A 20,507-nucleotide genomic window follows, 5' to 3' on the forward strand; every position below is an offset into this window, starting at 1 on the left:
TTAATAGCTATTGGTTATAATATGTACATGTCCACATAAAAGTAACAATCCTGCTGAAATTATCCCCCCCCCAAAAAATCAATGAATCAGATTATGCTTTTATTTTGTTTGTTCGCCGTAAAGCTTTGACATTGACTGAAGGTGACAAACATGTTGTCCCTCAACAGTTTGTTTATTTTCAGATTCTTTCCAACAATGCCATTGTCCAGAGCACTTCTGCTGTTTTGAGGATTAACCATAGTAAAGGTAGCAGGTCGATGCTGGTGGATCTTAGCATTTTCCCGCCGCTCACTGACCCAGTTCATTAGATAAGACGGCTTGCGTTCACCCCACCTTGTGCCTCTACCATTCACTGAGGATCAGGCATTTATAATCCCTGGATTTTATATCCACCAAAACAGCTTGGTCCCATCAGCAAATTGCGATGGCATATGGTATAGGTTTATGATTCATCTGGCACATGCATAGCAATGAGGCCCCATCATCCGTCAAAAAACACAGGGAAAATATCGTAATGTTAAATGATGCCAGCGACTGGGAGAGGTGCTGCTTAGTGCGTGGGCGGCCTGTGTTTGTGCTCAGAGAACTTGGAGCATCTGAAGTAGTAAATGCCTCCTCTCCGTGCATCTCTGCGGTGGGCAGACTGGATTATGGGCAGTGTTGGCCGAGCTGGACCCGACTGGAATAGCCTGGGCTCCTCAAACCTCCCATGTAAATGACAATTGGAGCGTTCTCCGACATGTGTCGCTGATTGCTAATATTTAGCAATGTTCTGCAAATGAGGAAATAAAAAGAAATGTTCCTACTGCTACGACTGGAAATATTAGTACAATTCGCACAAACATCTGCTGTAAAATTCTAAAAGCTGTTCTGGGGCATCGTATGACACAAAGGCTCTGAAACCAGCAGAAAAATCACCTCAGGTCATCGTTTCTTTCCATGTCTATTAACTGAACTTTTCTGACCAGTGGCAAGGTGACTTCTGGTAGCTGCTGTAAGCTCCGCCCTCATTTGGTGCAGGTTCGTGAGATTGGCTCAGAGATGCGTCTGTCGATTGGGTGGAGGGCGATATTTTCGTTCTCATGCTGGAGTCAAAAGTGAACTGACACTCGTATGTTGGTTTTTAGCATTAACAGACGGAGCGATTCGCCCACCCTCTAACCCTCCCAGCGCTGAGGTGAGTCTGCTGCCGTCAGTGTCAGCTAATGCCTCATGGTTGCTTCGCTTTTTTTTTTTAACTGTGCCGCATAACAACATTTATAGGAGGGGAAAAATCACTAAAACAGCATGTAATGGTTGAAAGCGCTAAAAAAAAAAAAAAAACTACTTTGAGTAAAATACCATAACACAGTAATCCACCACCTGCACGTTCCACATGTTGCACATTGCAATTCTACTCTTTACAATATAAGCAGGATTAGGTTTTATTCACTTTGAAATGCTTTGCGTAAACTCAAGCGTTAAGCCTAACAAGACGGTGTTAAAAGAAAGCAGGGGCCTCTCTTTGAAAGGTTAGCATTTCTGTAGTTGTTTAATCACCGTAACCACAATTCTTAGACAACTGTGAAAATTGGGATAACCTGTAAACCCAGACCGGCTTACAAAGAGAACAGCTGCATTAATCTGGCTGTTCCATAAAAACAATCAGGGAAGTAAGGATTCTGGTTTATGGCCATCATTAGGAAAGGAAATCCTGTCTCATTTTTTTTTTAACTATATAAACTTTATATTTCTTCTTTTTTTGTCTTTTAGAAATAGATAAATAGAAATATACCAAAATAATACATAATAACAAGTCCAGTAATGGAAATATGACACTTTTTGGCACAAAAAGAAGTGTATATGTGGACCTATGGAGGGAAAAAAATAAAATAAAATAAAATAAACCCATTTAATTCTAACAAGTGTTTGATAGAAGTTTGATGTTCCACTTCATCAAACTTGGAAGATGAATTAAAAATGTAATAATTCAGCATTTACACCCCATAACACTTCTATCAAACAGTGTGAACCTGTGATAATGAGCCATGCCGCTCGTCTCCCCGCGTTTCCATAACTTAAGTGGAAAATTTCCTTTTGAGACCTAATGTTGTGTTAAAGGCACAAGTTTTGACTTTAAAAGAAGTGGTTTTATGGTCATAACCAGGTGTGTGAAATGTCTCTTAATGCCTCATTTAAAGGGGAAATTATGAGCAGCACTGAAGCTTTTGGTCACGCATTGCTGGGGTACGACGCACAGCTGGAGAACAGAGTTAGGTGGGAATCCTGTAGGTTTAATAATATATGCTTAACAAGGCCCTTGTGCAGCTGGATGAATGGAGATAAATGAGTAGGATAGATCTAAATGAGAACATGTGCAGTACAGCAAGAACCCAACATTATTTACGTTCTGATTTGTTATGCAGTATGTACAAACTGATTAATAGTGACTGCATAAAAGACAAAAGACAAAAAGGAACCATTTTCAATGTGTTGCATTAAAAAGGGCTTTTTTAAACACGCATTCAAATGCTGTTAGCTAAAGAAGAGATGTGTATTTAAAACAGTTCGAACAAGTCCCGTTCTGCTAATAGTCAGATAAGACAGATAAGCAGATGTTTTGGTTTAAATCAGTTTATCTTATGAAAATATGGCTTTTAATAGCTCACTATTACTGAGTGTAAGCTGTTCAGAATCATGTACAGTGAGTAATCTGCTTAAGTGTGATGAATCATTCAAGTTCAGTGATATTGACAGGTGTTTAGAAAGGACACAGCTTCATTTAAAAAAAACGTGCCATTTATTTTATTCAAATAAATGCAAAATGCAAATACAAAAGATACAAAAATATCTTAAACTCAATAATGAATAAAGGAAAAATGTGAAGATGAGACTAAGTGAGATTCAACTGAAATCAGGCTGAGACGTACTAAATGCTTTAATGAGTATGGTGTCGTTACTAAACAAAATAACCCAGTGTGACTAACAGTGAACGCGGTCTAATTGATTATGGTGGATCTGAGTGTCTTAGTAGCATCTCATGCTGGTGAGAAACAAATCAATAAGTTGAATGCCAATTTTGTTCAATTAAAAGTCGTAAAATAAAGTGGCAGTGTACCTTCTGCATTTTTATTTATTATTATTTAAAAAAATTATGTGCATTAAAAAAATGTTTCTGTGCACTACTTTAATAGTACTTTTAAATCAGTGCACTATTGAAGTTTACATCTGCAGACCCACTGTTTTCAGAGAGAAATAAATATAAGTTACTACTGAAATTACATTCATTGGCCGGAATGCAGCGGGACACGAGGCATTATAATCACAAGGGCCACAAGTACTAATATATATATAAAAAAATGTGTCTAAACCTAAGTGGGTTTTAATTAAATTAACAGTACCAATACATTAATTCTTTGCCTTTTTATGTACAACAAATAGTGCACAATTGTCATCACTGAGTTTCTTAAAAATTAAATAAATCCTTTTTTTTTTTATCCGATTTCTAGATCAAAATTTTGCGACCCATTCTGTTTTAAGGTTAAAACAGGCGCGAGTAGCTTTTTTTCCTAATCAAAAATGACTAACATTATTTTTTACAGCTGGTGTGCTTAGTTCAGTATTACAAAGAATAACCCAAATTTGCTACACAAAGTTTACAAAGAGTTTTTCTACGAACGCATTACTGAGTCATATAAAATACATAACACACAAGAACCACAAATGAAGTGAAAACATAAATACAACAACGTAAAATGCAACATAAAAATAAAAGGTAAATAAAAAAGCAAAAACAATAATAAAGAGGAAGCAGAGCAGATGTGCTCTGCTGATGTTAAGGTGGATTAATAGCATGTAAGGAGCTGGTAAAAATATTAAGCCACAGTGCAACTAACATGTAAAACCTAATTAAATCTTTAATAAGTGCTAACACTGGCATTTATGATCCGTGACATGAGAAATACAGATAAAAATGAGAACGAAAATTACACTCACCTAGCTATCCAAGATTAGCTTAACTTGCCAGTCTGGGAAAGATTAAACATTTTTGAACTTTGTCTGTATGTATTTTGTTCTCTTTTTTTGGGAGGGGTGGAGGGGAGCATTAATTAATGTCCCTACAATTACTACGATAGAAACAAAGAAATCATTAAACAAGGGCTTTTTTGCCCCACTGGTCCTGCCATCTTGCACACTTGCATGCCCACCGAATGTGAGCCACTGCGCCCCATTCTGTTCCCCCCTCAAACTTGATGGTTGTTGAACTTATTTTTAGTGTCATTTGATAAGCTTCCCTGCTTGCACCGAGACATCCCACTGACCCAGCCACTGGTCATTGTCTATACCACTTCCCGTCAAAGCCGGCACGCTTTGTCAGATTTCGACTCGAATATCCATTTTGCATCTGAAGTAGCGTATCGAAAGTGACTGGATCGTTCGAGCCTTTTTCTTCAGCTGCCGCCCCCTTCCTCCCCCACAGTGTTTCCACTGACACTGACATCATTCGCGATCGTCGTCGTGACAGCGCGTTAAAGAAATCTAAAATAAATATATATTGCTCGCTTTTCTGTGCGCAAGTGGAGGGGGGAGTGCGATGTGGATAATTTCTGGAAATGAACAATACTCATCCGTCCGTCGCCCCTTTCGGTTTGATCTTCCGAGTATATCGGATGAGGGTGTCACATTAGCGCAGCTGAGGAACTCCTTAATTTCTACAGAAAACCTCATACAAAAGAAGAATCTCTAAAGTCCATCAAAGTTTGATATTCCGTTGCCAAGAGAACTTGTGCACGACATTTGGGGAGATGGGGTGGTTTGGACAGCTGTACTGATGTATTAAAACCTTTAACTGAGGGGCATGTTGCTGAATTGCGAAGGTCTATGCATTAGTGAGCACCGAACAGACTGCCAAATAAATGGGGAGGAAGCACCAACCACCAGAGGTAAATCTGTCCCTCAAAACCTTGCCGGAGAGCTGTGGTCACAGGGTGTCTTGCGGTGCAATAACGCTCTATTAATTTCTCTGCACTGTCCTCGCATTGATAGAAAGGTGTCTTCACAAACTAAAGGGCAAAGTCTTACTGCGTCCGATACCTTAGGGCGTTCTGTCTACAATTTGTCATGCGTGTGCACTTCTCAGTGTTAAAATGACAAGATCTCCAGTCAAAGAAGCCCCGCTAGGCATCCGACGATAGTGGGCTTGGAGAGATTTTTGTGAAGAGACACTGCCAAGAGGCAAAGTACTACTGCACTCCATGAGCCTACTGGGATTAGTTCTACTTCTCAGCCAACGGCAAAGAGCCTCATCTCATTCTGTTTTTTTTTCTGTTTTTTTTTAAATAGCCTCCGTCTGTGTCCATAAGATTTGTTGGGTTTTTTTTTTTTCACAGAAGGCACAATATGGTCAGAACATGAAAAAGCCTTTGATGTGCATTAAAGCTAACCAGATCAGCTGCAAAAATCAGACACTTTTTTTTTGGTAATCTATTTAGCCATCCGCTTGCCATTCAGTAGCTTGAGAGATATCAGAATTATAGGTTTTGGAAAGCCAATACATGTAAGCGCTGAAATAAGATACTCTGAAGTGGCCAATGATAAGCTATGTCATCTCGAGGAAAGAACTTTTTTTTTCTGTTGTTCCATCTGATGTACTTGGAAGTCAATGTTTTCAGAGACGGATGCTGTCGTCTATTGATGTTGCACCCGGTTAAAGTTTATACAGCGTCCCTAGAAGGAAAAGAAAAGGACAGAGATTTGGATTAGATACGACTAATTAACTGATTGATTCATTCATTCATTTATTTTTAGTAATTCAAGTTTTAATATTGTAACTATTATTACAATTATTAAATTACTGAAAACAACAACACCATAAAAAATAAATAAATAATAATAATACATACATACATGCATACATTTTATATATATAAAATCACAGTATTTCATATATTGTATTAAACAGACATCATTGCACATTACATTTTTACACAGATCAATCATCATGGGTTTTTGTCAAAGTATCCCTTATGTTACTTACATTTAAAATATCCACAAATATTTAATTCCCTTTTAATAAAATCATAATACAATTTAAATGTATGTATATATAAAATTGATATACAAAAAAAACATCATATCATGGGGGCAAATGCGCCCAGTGATAAAAATGCACAAAATTTTCTTAAAATTACTGATCAAATTTCCCTCACAAATTGTATTATTATTATTTTTAACTATTCCTTTTTTTCCCAAAAGTACACATTTTGAGTATTTCTGTTGAAAATAATTTTTAAACAATCTTAAAAAAATGTGGTGGTTGCATTATGCTTTATTTTGGCACGGTCTGTCAATGTATCTCTCATTGCTCTATAGTGTGTTTCATCAGCTGGAGAAACTGGGTACACTGGCACCAAGAGGGAGCTCTCGCCTAGCTTATAACCACCATATACACTCCCACGTGCACACACACGCACACTCCCACATGCATGCGCGCACACATACACACACACACACACACAGTTGTGTTTATATTCTACTAAAGCCAAACATTTTTAACAATGAGCGCTAATATATTTTTCCCAAAATGTATGCCTGATAACCAGCGTGTAACAACCAACAATGAAAAACTAACATCACTGTCGCCTGCCCTAGTTTCAAGTCACAATTGGCATTAGATATTGGAAGAATCCCAGCGTCTTCATAGACTATCCACGAATACGGGGCTTTACGTTGTCCCTGCATTGTAAGCCAAGCGAGGCGCACCCTCTGCGATAGATCTCACTCCGTCAACAAATAAGGCACATCAGATGCTGTTTTGGCCACCGTCGATTGTGTGGCTAAGTTTACTGGATTTTGCAGGCTTTGAAGCAGGAACTCTGAAAAGCTGTCGGCCTTCGCTACAAAGGCTGCGCGAGGCTCTGCTGTAGGAGTCGACCAGGTGCAGAGCAATACGGTCATGCCCAAACCCACGGTCAGACCCATTTTAACTCTATCGCTCCCGGGCAAGAGCACTTGGCATTGGACACTATCTACGCAATGTCACACTGAGACAGACAGAGCCCACCTGTGCCACGAGAATAGAAAGACCATGGGCTAGATGTCAAGGTGATGACATCGGATAAGGTGTTGGGGGTAAAAGTAGAGAGAGTACGATGAAGGGACATTATTACTCGCTCTTCTCACTTGAGACCTGCGAACTGCAGTTGTCAAGAGGAGGTGGATTTATACTGTTACGTTTCCTTTGTGCCTGAATTCTTTTAGTTTGCGTTAATAAAATTCTATTTCATCAATCCTACCTGGTCTCATGGCAGCATATTTTAGCGAGACACAAAATACGTACCAATAAGTACATATCACTGCAGTTTCAGGAAGAAATGAACAATAGAGGAAAATACTACATTTGAAAACAGCTCACGTTCAGTAGCTCTCGGGGTACAGAGATGCATTTGAGAGGCGAGGAGTTTGTGTATCTGTGGTTCGACAAAACAGTTCTGCAAATCTGCATAAAAGGAAGGTGATATGACACGGCTGTATCAGCAAACACCTTTTTAAATCGGTTTTGCATTTGATATAGCAATAACTTTTAGCAACAGTCCTGGATATTTAATGTAACGCAACACAGCACAAAAAGTGTACAGAACACAAATTACAGTGAATTTTGGTTTGTGTTTATAACATGAGCCTGAGTTCTTTAAACTAAATTGGTCAATATGCGGGACAAATAACAGTCCAATTATGACGCCATGAAGGCAAAAATATCAAACGACATCAGTTGAAAGTTGCTGAATACATAAAAGCGTGATTAATTACACCACACAGAGTTCATTAAAATCTGGAAAGAGTCTTGATTGGCCTGATCAGAGATTTCTCATGGTTTCATGCCATCTTTAAGAGATCACACAAGGCTCAGTTCATCAAGAGCTTCACCTCTGTGACCCCACACATATGCTATACCTATACAGATCAGTCAAACAGAGACAGCCTGTTGGGGGGCCATCATTACCCCTCCATCTCTGCTCTTTGGAGCGCTCTCCGAGCCGCACCATTCTGACGGCCACCAGACTTCACAGAAAGATGTCTGCTGCTCTGATTAGCCGTGTTCTTGGGCACCTGTCCAAAGGAGGAGTCTGCATGTGTTTTTGCATCTCATCTTCTGCTAGCCACTCTCTGGAACAGCTTGATTCCCCCAACCCTACAACTCCCAAAGGAACAGTCTTGCACTTTCCGTTCTTTAAAGAAGTGAAATCCAGGAACTGAGAAAGGTGGAACTTGGAAAGTAGCCCATGTCCTTCTCAGGACCGTCTCATCCCATACGATGAGAAGTATTTTATTCCTCTTAAAATATGTGTATGCACAGTATTATATGGCCATTGCACTATTTGTCCAGTTAGCTGATTTCCTTAAAAAGTACAGTATTTTAATAATTGTAATAATTTAATATAAGATTTGAAAAATAAGATTAACATAAAAACAAATGTATGTGTATAATTTTATTTAAATAATTTTTAGATTAAACGTCATACTTTTTAACACTATTCTGTTAGATCTGTAAGTTTTTGTGAAAGAAATTATTACTTTCAGGATATATTCATTTTGATCAAAATTGACACTAACTTTTATAAAGTTAAAATAAATGCTTTTCCTATGAACTTTCAATTCATTAAATAATCCTGAAATACACAATTTACACAGAAATATTAACATTTTAAAAAATATATATATATATATATACACAGTTTCTTGAGCAGCAGATAAGAATATTAGAATGATTTCTGAAGTATCATACTGAAAATTTAGTTTTTCCATCACAGGAATTAACTAAACAAAACAGTATTATATTCACAAACAAGATAATTTCAAAATATTAGTGTTTTACTATATTTTGTTTAAATAAGTGCAGCCTTGGTCAACATAAGAGACTTTTCAAGATCTTTCCACGATAATACTAAAAATATTTATTATGTAATTTGACTAGTGTTTGTTTGTGTGTGTGTGTGTGTGTGTTATATTGTGGAGAGGAAAGAGTAAAATCTGAAATGTTTGACATCATTGTCTGGACAGGCCTGTGGTCTCAATGAGAAAAATGATTAAAAAGAGTAAATGAAGTTTATCTGAAAGTGTAAGAATACAAACAGGTTTTCTATAAGGGGTAGGTATAGGGTTGGGTTATGGGACAAAAAATATTGTGTGATCAGTATAAACATAATAGAAGTCTTAGAAAAGTCCCCACAATTCATAGAAACAAACGTGTGTTTGTAAATTTTAAAAGAAATGTTATAAAAATACATTTAATTATTTTTTATATAAAATGTTTTACTTTTAATAGTAAAAACAATTGAAGTATACATTATAAGAGAATGCAAAAATTGCTAAATTGCTAAATATATATGTTAAAAGTGCAATATAGTATATATGAAAGTATTTTTCTTTCATTAAAACCTTTCGGTCTTATTTATAAAAAATACTGTGACATTACAAAGAAAAAGGTCTGCCTCCAAAACCCTTTCCACATATTGAACATTTTAGAAGATCAAAATGGAACAGGAAGTGCAGCTGCAAACAGGCCTAGGGAAAATGCCAGAATGTGAGCAATCCTGCACTCTAGAGCTGGCCCCCACTATCTCCACACCCATGGTCCACATACGGCCCACATAGCACCGCCATCTGGTCTGGTGGAGATTCAGAACCAAGCCAAGAGAGCCTAAAATCTAACGCCTGCTGACAACTTGGATAAATTTTCCAGTCATTAAAAAGTGATATAGGCACTGGAACAGTGAATATATTAAAGCCTCAAGAAAAGGACAGTTTGAGCCACCAGAAACAGTGAAGAAGCTCTCGATTTTACAGTTGAGAAACTGTAGCTGTCACGGATGAATCAAAATGGATCCTCTGACAAGCATTCAATTTTGAAAAAAGCTTGTCAGCATGAGTCTCACAGGCTCGGGAGGACCTAATAATGCTCTACCCGCAGCTTGCTTTGAAAGTGAGAGCTGACAGCGTGGTGGTGATCCCTGTAATTTAAGTCCACAGTCACAATGAGCCACAATGTCTTTTGGAAGCGCTGTAAATTACAAGGGTATAAAATACCCCCCTCCTGCTGACACAATATTTACAGCAAGTCCTGCTGGCTCAAATCAAGTCTTCTGGGTAAATAAGGTGGCATATGATCAGCAATCAAGAGCTGATGACTACCGGATTGGCCCACGAGACAGGAGAATGATGGTTTTTAATCTTGAGACACCGGTAAAAAAAAAATCCAACACTGACATTAGGTGTCACGATGTTTACAAATTGGTCATTACTGGCTCACATTTTAGCATAATATTAGGGGCAAAGTTGATAGTAAACAAAAACAGACTATATATATTTGTAGCATATAAATAAATAAATGAAAACAAAAAACAATGGCTAGAAATGGTGTAAAAAAAAAGTTCCCTATTTACAATAATTCACAACCATTCACAATTAAACCTATAAATAGACCTGTCGAATCCTTATTAACTAATCTATTCAGCTAATCAGAAGAAAAAAAGCCATATAATGAATATAGTTTTGTGGACCTAATCAGGTGACAAATAGAAAACATTACGTTAGCAGTGTAAAAATAGATAAGCACTTTTGGCATGACATATTTTGAGGAATGTGTGTTTTCAGTGTTTCAGTGTTTTTTTTTTAAATAAATCAATGATTACCAAAACGGTATCGTTACCAGCATACTTCAAAATGTCATTCACTGTCAAAGTCAAACTGTTTCACAGAAGAAAGAACACGGTAACACTTTATTTTACGTTTACACCTATTGGTTGCTTACTAGCATGCATATTACTAGAATATTAGCCACTTATTAGTGCAAAATGAGCACTCATTAAGCATTCTACATCCCTAATCCTATACCCAATACCTAAAACAAAACGTCCTAAAGTATTGCCAGAAAATCATCCAGGTTTGGAATGACATGAGGCTGTGCAAATTATGACATTTTCATTTCAGAATAAACAATCCCTTTAACTCCCATGTACAAGACACAAAAAGAATCTCATTATTCACAGTAATATCTTAATGACAGATGCTGACAAAATTAGGATACCGTACAATACAAGCAAATTTAATTATTCAGATTTCACATAGTTATTAATGCTCATTAAACACTGTCATCATTTACATATTTAAATTAAGATCTGCACGTTTCTTTCTCCTCTGTCGAAGAAAAAAGATATTTTTTAAAAAGTTTAGAGGTCAAGAGGTTTAATTTTCTCCTCAATAGACTACATTGAACAATCATTTCTATAACTACAAAACTATTTTTTGTGTAGCTTTCACTTTAACTCAATTTGGAACCAAAGGAGACTTATTGCAAAGGTTGCCGATCATCTGATATCTGGAGACGACTTGCTCAGGGGAACCAACGTGTTGGAAGAGCTCAAGTTTACAAAGCTCGGCTTAGCAGCATGGTCACCAGAAAAGTCTTTTCCTGTGAACGTAGCTTAAACAAAGCTGCACTACATGTGCAGATGTTTTCTGCTCCCCATCCTGTCTTTCTTTCCCCGGGTTTGTCAGAAAAAGTGCACATCATTGCCAGCTAACAGCTCTGGGCACCATCCCCTGGTTGTTTGAGAGAAAATGCCAGTCATTTTGGCGGAGCGCAGGCGCTCACAGACGGCACAGGCGGGCACAGATGGCACTAATGGACAAGCAGAATCCAACAGAGGGAGCAGGAACGAGCCACCGAGGAGAGCTATTCCAAATAGCAGCAGTGAAAGCCAGGCCCTGCTCAGCTTTAGCAAGGTTACCACTGCAGCGTTTCATCATAAAGAATTTAAAGTGATAAAATAATCATAAGGGGGGAGAAATCTGTTTGGCCAGATGCCAACGGATCAGATGGGAGGAGATTGTTCTTAGTTAAATACATGTTCCAGTGTAGCAAAACTTGAGACGGCAGGTATCCGCTCCAAATTGCCATCTGAAGAGCGGGGACTGTTGTTTGTGAATGCCGTAAATCAATAAATGTTTCACGCTCCGTGCTTAAAATGATGCTCATTTCAGTCATTGATACGTTGCTGACTTCAAAAGAAAAAAAAAAGAAAAAAGTGTTTTTCTCATATAGTAATAAATCTAATCAAGTACAAATTAAAATAAAAATGGTTTATATAGTAAAAAGTAAAACCCTTTCCTCTCTCTGTCTTTCCGCTGGCTTTAAGTGTGCGCAGCAAAGCCTAATTATTTTTTTATTATATTTTACATAAAAGAAAGGTGCAAATTATGAGTTTGTAGCTCCTGTGTTTAATTACCGAAACCCCTCAAGCCACCGAAAACTGCACTTCCTCACTCCCCTGCTTGTATGTGACTATTTCCCTTCTTCCCCTCCTCAGAGAAATCTCACGACACTGCAAATGAGCATCCAAACAAAGCTGTTGGGCTCATCTGTACTTTTTCATTTCTGGCCTGTCTCTGCAGCTTCAACTGGCCTGCAGTCAGGCCCCTAGACACGATAAACATTCAGCTGCACAAAAAGCATAAGCTTGCACACAGGCTCGCAGTCCAAGAGAAAACACACTAACTACAATCTAAAAACTAGGGCTGTCAAAATCAGCACGTTAACACTTCCCGTTAAATATGCCTAATGTTATTCTTTTTTTTTTCAAATCTGTTAATGCAAATATTCAACCTGACGCTATAATTATTGCATTTTGCTAACCACAAACTCTCTTTTACAAAAAGCTCTTCAATGAAAAATATATATTAAAATATATTTCCAAAATAAAATAATACACTGAAGTTGAAGAGACAGTTGAATTGACAGCATTGTAAGATATACATACAGCACATAAAAAAAAAACTTCAGGATATAGACAGGAATAAAAAAATTTATGTGTGCAAGTACTACTGAAGTTGAGATATATCACTCAGTTTAGCCAAAAAAAAAAAGCCTTTAAAAATGTATTGTTAAGTCTATTGATATTAATAGAAAGTGAACTGAAAACAAACGCTTAACGCTGTCTTTTGGATGTTTTCTTTCCACTAGTATGAAAAAAACCAAAAGCCCAAAATCTCAAATTTGACATGTGCACAAAAAAAGGGGTTCTGCCTCTAGTGTCTCCCCTTAAAAATGTACTTAATGTGTTGATGCAGTAAATATATATGATTCATTATTGTAATTGAAAAAAAAAAAGACACCAAAGAGAAGCTGCTGAGAAGAGGACTGTGCATGCAGAAAAAGTATCCGTGTGTATGTTTGTGTGAGCCTCCCGTTCCCCTTGGACTCCTCTGTCTCCCCTTTTGCTTCCACCAGCGTGGCGGCAGGCGGGGTCACATGCGATCTGGGCCAGAGAGAGATGGGAGGCATGCGACAGGAGTGGCGGTAATTGGAGGGAGCTGTCAGGATGGAGCAGTGTTGCGTCCGTGTGAGATTCCTGCCATTTGGATTCGACCACACACACGTGCCAGGGCGCCTACCATCCCATGGGGTGGCATGCATTAAAACTAGTGATGAGGCTAATGTGTGTGGAATTGCTTCTGGCACCCAGCCCACAAAGAGGTCAATGGGTGACCTGTTAGAAAAACTGCGATGTAAAGAGGAAAATATACAACTATTTAAAATACTACTCAAGGTGTCGTAGACTCAAACTGGCCAGCTCTTTTTATTTTTTTTCTTGTAAATGAGTAAAAAGACCAAGGACTAGTTATACGTTAATAATCACATCTTTAAATATTTAATTTAATATCAAATTTAATTTGCATGATTATTTATCTTCAGAGAATTAATGAAAAATATGAAAAATTATACGAATTATACTAAACTAAAATTTCCATATTCAAAAAACCAAAAAATGCTTTTAGCTACTAAATCATTTACTCAAAAAGTTTCCAAACAGTTGAGTCTGCACACATTCTCTTTTATTTTGATTAATGACCTCATGATGCCTTTACGAGCAAGTTCCCCTCATTATTTAATGCAAAAAATTCAGCTTTAAATTACAGTAGAGAAAGGGTTTATTTATGTGGTGCTATAAAGCACAGGAGTGTAAATACACACTGGCTGCACACCCTGCTATATTCAGTAGTAACCCTGGTGATAAACCATCTTGTTATGTCTACTGGGGAAAATATGCTTATCAAGCCGCATGGTAATGTAAGCAGTAAATAACTTGATCATTGCACAGCAACAGTGGAAATCTAACAGCATGAAGCAGCTTCAGGCCACACTACATTACTAAGGAGAGCTGTGTGTGTGTGTGTGTGTGTGTGTGTGTGTGTGTGTTTTCTTTTCCTAGACCACAACTGTGAGAACTGGGTTAATGTGACCTGAGTTGGTCAGACAACAGACTGGTCAGGAAGAGAAAACACACACACACACACACAAACACACACACGAACACACAGACATTAAAGCATAAAACTAGTACTTCAATAGAACATCATTTTTCAGATATACACACCAAAAATGTTCACTGCATTTCCCAGATTCGATGGGGTAAGCACTTATTGAAATACAAAGCAACTGCGTACAGGTGTAACAATGCTTCAAGCCAATAATCACTACAAATACCGAGAAATATTCCTATTGAATTAGTCAGAGCCTCTTGATTACCATTGTTCCATGCGAGACAACCCATGACCTTTCCTCTAGCGTCTGCTGCAACCTCCCATGAAGACCAGACACCAGTCACCACGTCACACCTTACACATCTACTTCTCTGCCGGCCTTTTCTTCATCTACTCATCAACTTCCATTAACTCATAGCTGCATTTCTACTGCAGAAAATCTTAACAGATTCTTCAGTTTCGCTACAGTTTATTGCTGACTAGCATTGGCAATAAACATATATTTTCAAAATATGTATGTGGTAAAAACTGGCAAGAAAACAATAATTGTAAGATATCTGATTACACTCAATGATGTAAGAAATAACAGAAAGATCCAAAAATCCCTAACGCTGTTAAGATGTTTAGTCACGTTTGATTTTAATTGACTGAAGACATAATGTTACACAAGACTATTTCTTCAAATAAAATGTTATTTTGAATATAGAAAAAAAAGGAAATACAATTCCACAAATATATTAAGCAACCATTAGTTTATGTTTCCTGTTCAGTAAATCAGCTTATTCAAATGATTTCTGAAGAATCGTGTGACACTGAAGATTAGAGAAATGGCTTCTGAAAAATAATCTTTGCCATCATATTTGTAAAAAAAATATGCAGCCTTGGTGAACATAAGAGACATTAAAAGAATTACACCGACCCCATACTTTTAAAAGGTAGCGCCACGTCCACCTTCGGTGAAGACTGAGATAAAATTCTGAATAAACATTATCTGCTCAAGGCATCATAACAAATCATAACATCCTATCAAATCAAAACAACAAGTGAGATGCAGGAAAAAAAAGGTCCAGTGCGCTGAGAGCACCACTGTATCAGGAGGAGGAGTGTCTGTTTTAAGCTATGCAGATGTCATGATAATGAGCTGCAAGCTCAGGCTGGATGGTATTGTGACTGCACATCTCTATCTGTGTGTGAGAGCGTGTTTTTCTCCCACCAAAGCCAAACACTGTCTTGGGCAGTGGCGTCGGCCTGTTTCCCAGTCATTCTCCTCAAATGAGGTTTGCAAATACTATTGAATCGGCTAAGAGCAAACGACAAGGGGGTGGGGAGAGCGAGTGCGCTCTCAGCTTGATGGTCCAACCAATGACAGTGTTTGAGGCCGTGTATGTGTGCTAGCAGAGGACAGGCCCTGTGGATGAGAGTGGGTATATTTGGAAGGGGGGAGCGGTGGGCCTGGCTATTAAATGGAGGATGACAGGGAGTAATTATTCTAATGCGCTACTTTGCAGTGCGGCTGGGTTAAGGTGTCAGCTGCGAGTCATTAGGCCTGACATGCGCTGGATAGCGACGAGACAGCTGTCTCCCTCCCAGGTGGGCTGACCCACACCGCTGCCACCACGCTAACCGGCCACCGTCAGGGTGCCTCCAGAACCAGTTAGCCCAGCCCTGGTAGTAGCAACGTTGTAGCCTCTTTAATTTTACTACCAAAACACTCATTAACTTCCTGTTTTTACGGAGGGAAAAAAAAAGAAGAATTAATTTCATTTGAATTTCCTAGCAGGTAAAATTTTAATACATGTAATTAATTCATTTTTATTGTTTTGCCAAACAGACCTAGAATAAGAACATATTCCAGAGCGCTAGCAGCAGAACAAGCTGGTTTGACTAAAACCCTACAATGTAAGCGGCAAACAACGAAGGAGGGAATTCGCTAAGAATGATAACTGCGTTCATTCGCACATGCCGCCTTTGTGGCTGTTTCAGTGAATTATGCAAATCAGAAAGTGCTGCAAATACATCCAAAAAAAGCAATTTGCAGAGCGCAATTCCCCGGTTTGTGAACCAGCCCTGGGTTAAAGAGTTTGACTTCACCGCGTGTCTGGATATATAAAAATAAGTCTGGTTGTAATGCTCTTTTCTATCATTTGATAAACCGCTAAAATCATGACCGCTAGAAAGTGTGCAGTACAAAAGCATCTCATTTGTTAACTGCCTCAGGCAAATAGAGCTGAGTTTTAATAAATAAGGCACACTCGATAATAAGGCTAATTGATATATATATATTATGATTATTGTAACGTATGGTTATGATAAATACAATGCAGTGCTATCGGAGTACATTCAGCACCAGTTAAATAATATATAATATAATACAGTCCTGTGCTGAGAAAAAAATACTAATGCAAATAAGGTCATAAAAGCTGTGTGCATAATCATTTTTAGATAGGGCACAGGATTTCAACTTTCTAAAAGTATGTAATCTACCTACATATCTTACAGTGAGAAAAATATACTTAAATGAGATTTATTTGCATATGTTCCGATTGTGGAGAATCAGTGCCCCCAAGCCAAGCCTCAGACGACAGCGACAGAATTAGTGCTAATATATGCAACCATTTACAAAGAACAGAACTTTCCATATCCTTATGTTACAGAGGATCATATCAACCCATACCCGATGGCCTTGCTTCTGTGCATATGTACCGAATAGCAAACATAAAAAGACCTCTAAAAAAAACAACAATGTTAACCTATCAAAAATGAGACTGCAATATCCCACAGAGACAAAAAAGGCTCAGCTCTTCCCCATATCCATTAAACTCATCACTGTAACATTTTTTTGTAACATCTAGAACATTTTTTTTTTTTTTTTACAATTTGTAACAGTTTCAAAGCAAGGAAAATCCACAATTCTGGAAAATGTTTCTAAATTGGTGTGTCGTGACTCAAAAATAGGTCACATTGTGGATGGCTTGGACAAACAATGCTAAATGCAAATAAGGAAGTGCAATGTCAGAACATAAAAAAAGCTTTTTCAGGGAGAAGAAAATAGCCTCTGATTTATTGCTGATGTCAAAGCCTGTGTTTCCAAACAAACTCTAAAGATCCCAACAAGCACAAATGATTGATTTTAAGGGCATTTTGTTTGCGTTTATTAAAAAAAAAAAAAAAAATTGGTTCTGTGTTGGGTCACTGCTTTAAGTTTAAAGCCAAAAAAAAAAAAAAGTTTAACAACCAACATTATGATGCAATAAACAAATCAGACTTCCTGTATATGAGTCAATAGTGTTACACAATGTATTTATAATCATAGGAATTTCCCTCAAGTCCTTAAATGCCCCAAGTGTCAGTATGATGTGATGAAGTTATTACTCCCATGAAGACTAAAGTGAACACATTCATGATACCAAACAAATTGAGCCCCATGATTCCACTGGGCCCAAAACCAGAAACAAACAAGGCCTTCTGCTTCTAATCAAGACAACCAGTAGAGGTCACACACACACACACACACACACTCAGTCCCTCCTGAGTCCTTGCCTTTCAACAGATCTTCACATCGTCACATCATCATTTCTTGCTTCCATTACTATCAACAGTTTAAGTCTTAATTAGCGCTACTGCCTTCACAAAAAAAAAGACAGATGGTAAATTACTACATTGTACCGATTCTTTAATATATTTTAAAATGCAATCAGATGAAACGCATACAACTTGCATGCAAATGAAGTGAGCAGTGTATTGGGATTTACTGTTGGACAGAGATAGAACCGATGGGTAAAACTCAAAACTTCTTGGGGTAGGAAATTTATGCGGCAGCCACTTCGGAACGGTTTGGGCCATCTGATGGGTTAAAACTATTAAGACCACAAGAGCAGTTCTGCATCTGTGCACACAAAAATCGGGATTCAGAACTACTTAAATGCATTTGTTTTGAGACCCACAGATACATATCCAGATGATTGTGATCAAAACAAAGGAAAGTAAACAATGCCATTTCCCACAGATCTGATCTCTTTATGTCGAAATCTCTCTGCTGACGACGATCCCAGAGTCCTTTGTTTCTACTTGATTTGATATATGATGTGATGTATGGGACAGAGTGACCTATAACTCATTAAGGTTGACATCATCATTAAACTTCCTATGTTAGATTATAAACTGTTATGATGATCTATTATGATGATGAATGTCATATGGATTGTGATTCAAATCTCTTTAATTTTGATAAAGTGTGAGCTTGCCGAGCAGAAGTTTTGAAGTGACATTAGGGAAACAGAAGCAGGACTTTTTGATTTAGTTTTTTTTTTTTTTTGAGGGCACTAGCTTTCCTCCTCTGAGAGAATGTTTGACTGACAGGACGGAACAAATACATAAATGAATAAACCAATTTTTTCAACAGCTGCACGATAATTGTCACATCTGTGTCCTTTCTTCCAATCAATTATGAACCACAAGTTGTAATTTATTTATGGCCAATTCAGGCTCTAGTGATGAAATGTTAAAGACACTCCAAACGCAAAGTGATACAGGGATGCCAAACTTGCCATCTTAAAAAATACATCTGCTCAAAATTACATGCTGCATTGCGTCAGACCTGTAAGAAAGTTCGTTTCTGCCCAAATCACGGAACCACGAATCTTAACTATAATATGATGTGATATCAGATCTAGAGGGAGATCAGGGTGCTGTTTCGTAGCGTCTAGCCAAACACTGAGTTTCAGTAGTCCTGTTATTTTTTAACACTGTTAAAGTCATGCATTATATGAGCACAAATGATTAGCGTCTAATAAAAAATAGAACTGCATTTAATATTGCTTGGGCCATCGGTTAAAAATAAAGAGGCCTCCCGAATTTGCATATTAAAACTAATTAGCATAATCAAGCCACTGAAATCCTGTGCATGGCATTCAGAGAACTGAAAAAGAACAGCTACAAACTGATAAAAAAAAGATCCATTGTGTATTATAAGCTATAGCAGTTTCTCCAATTCAGATTATTTTTTACAAAAATTGAGATTACTACTATACATTCACAAATCAATTTTTTTTTTATTTCATTTTTTTACTAAAATTTCTTATTTTTATTTAACAAAATGTATTAATTTAAAATGTGATTATTTTACTAGTGTCTCCCTTTCATTTTTACTACTAGATTTATTGAATTCAAAAAAAAAAAAAAAAAAAAAGCAAATTCTCAATTCTTCCAATTCGTCCTTGTTTTTACTAGCACAATGTACATATTTAAATATCTTAAAAACAAACCACTAAAACAAATCTACGCAAATTGCCTTTTAAACAGTCATGCACCGTGTTCATCACTTTAAATATTCAAATCGATCAGACGAGGGAAGGAGTGAATTACAATACATTACTGATTCCCTGTATGATTTCCATAGGTCTGTCACACACAAGGAGAAAAATCAATGCGACAAAGCAGCCCAGGGAATGTCTGACACTAACAGTAATGCTGTTTAATTAAAGCCAAGATTCAAGCTCTCATTGCAACGGGGCTTTGATTTTAATAGACGATGAAGAAATGGCCCGCACGTTGACGCGAGCACATTTGTAGCCAGTCTGGCCAAGGGAAAGAGAATGCACACACACATTGCATGCGCGCGCGCACACACACACTCACACGCGCAAACACGGCAGGACATCAACTCGGATTGAATCAGGGGGTTAAGGGGAAGTACACAGAAGCTTGCGCCTGTGTTAAACAGTCTGCTAAAGGGGGCAGGTACCAGCCCACCCAGCTAATCAGCAGAATTTGCTCCGATACAGGAGGAAAAAAGATTTCTGAGCACATGCCTCTGTCACATTCATCACTAAGATAAAAACCTCTGTAGGCTAAAACACTTGACCTCAATATGGGGAAAAAATTACAAAGCAAACAAAGAGGAAGGAAAAAATATGATTGTTAATGGATTGCATTTTGTTATACTCGGCTCAAGCCTTCAATCCAGAAAGAAAGTTTTAAGTCAAATAAAGCCATGCTGAAAGCTTATAAATGAATTGGAAGCATAGAGAAAAATTGTTAGAATGACATGAAATGATTTCAGTGTTTGTTTCTCCCCCCAATTTAAACCATGTTCTCTTATTATGTTCACAAAACACACACACACACACACACACACACACATATATATATATATATATATATATATATATATATATATATATATATATATATATATATATATATAT

The 20,507-nt window shown here is 37.5% G+C and overlaps 1 protein-coding gene across 1 annotated transcript in view; it reads right to left on the reverse strand.

The window, feature by feature from the left end:
- Positions 1-2,760: 2,760 nt before the first annotated feature.
- antxr2a (ANTXR cell adhesion molecule 2a) overlaps positions 2,761-20,507 on the reverse strand; it is a 43,324-nt gene continuing 25,577 nt past the window's right edge. Inside the window, exon 17 of the mRNA XM_043239516.1 lies at positions 2,761-5,706. Within this exon, the coding sequence (XP_043095451.1) occupies positions 5,668-5,706 (39 nt within the window). The 3' untranslated portion in view covers positions 2,761-5,667. The remainder of the gene's footprint in view (positions 5,707-20,507) is intronic.

This window comes from Puntigrus tetrazona, chromosome 5 (genome assembly GCF_018831695.1).
Source record: "Puntigrus tetrazona isolate hp1 chromosome 5, ASM1883169v1, whole genome shotgun sequence".
Lineage (NCBI taxonomy): Eukaryota > Metazoa > Chordata > Actinopteri > Cypriniformes > Cyprinidae > Puntigrus > Puntigrus tetrazona.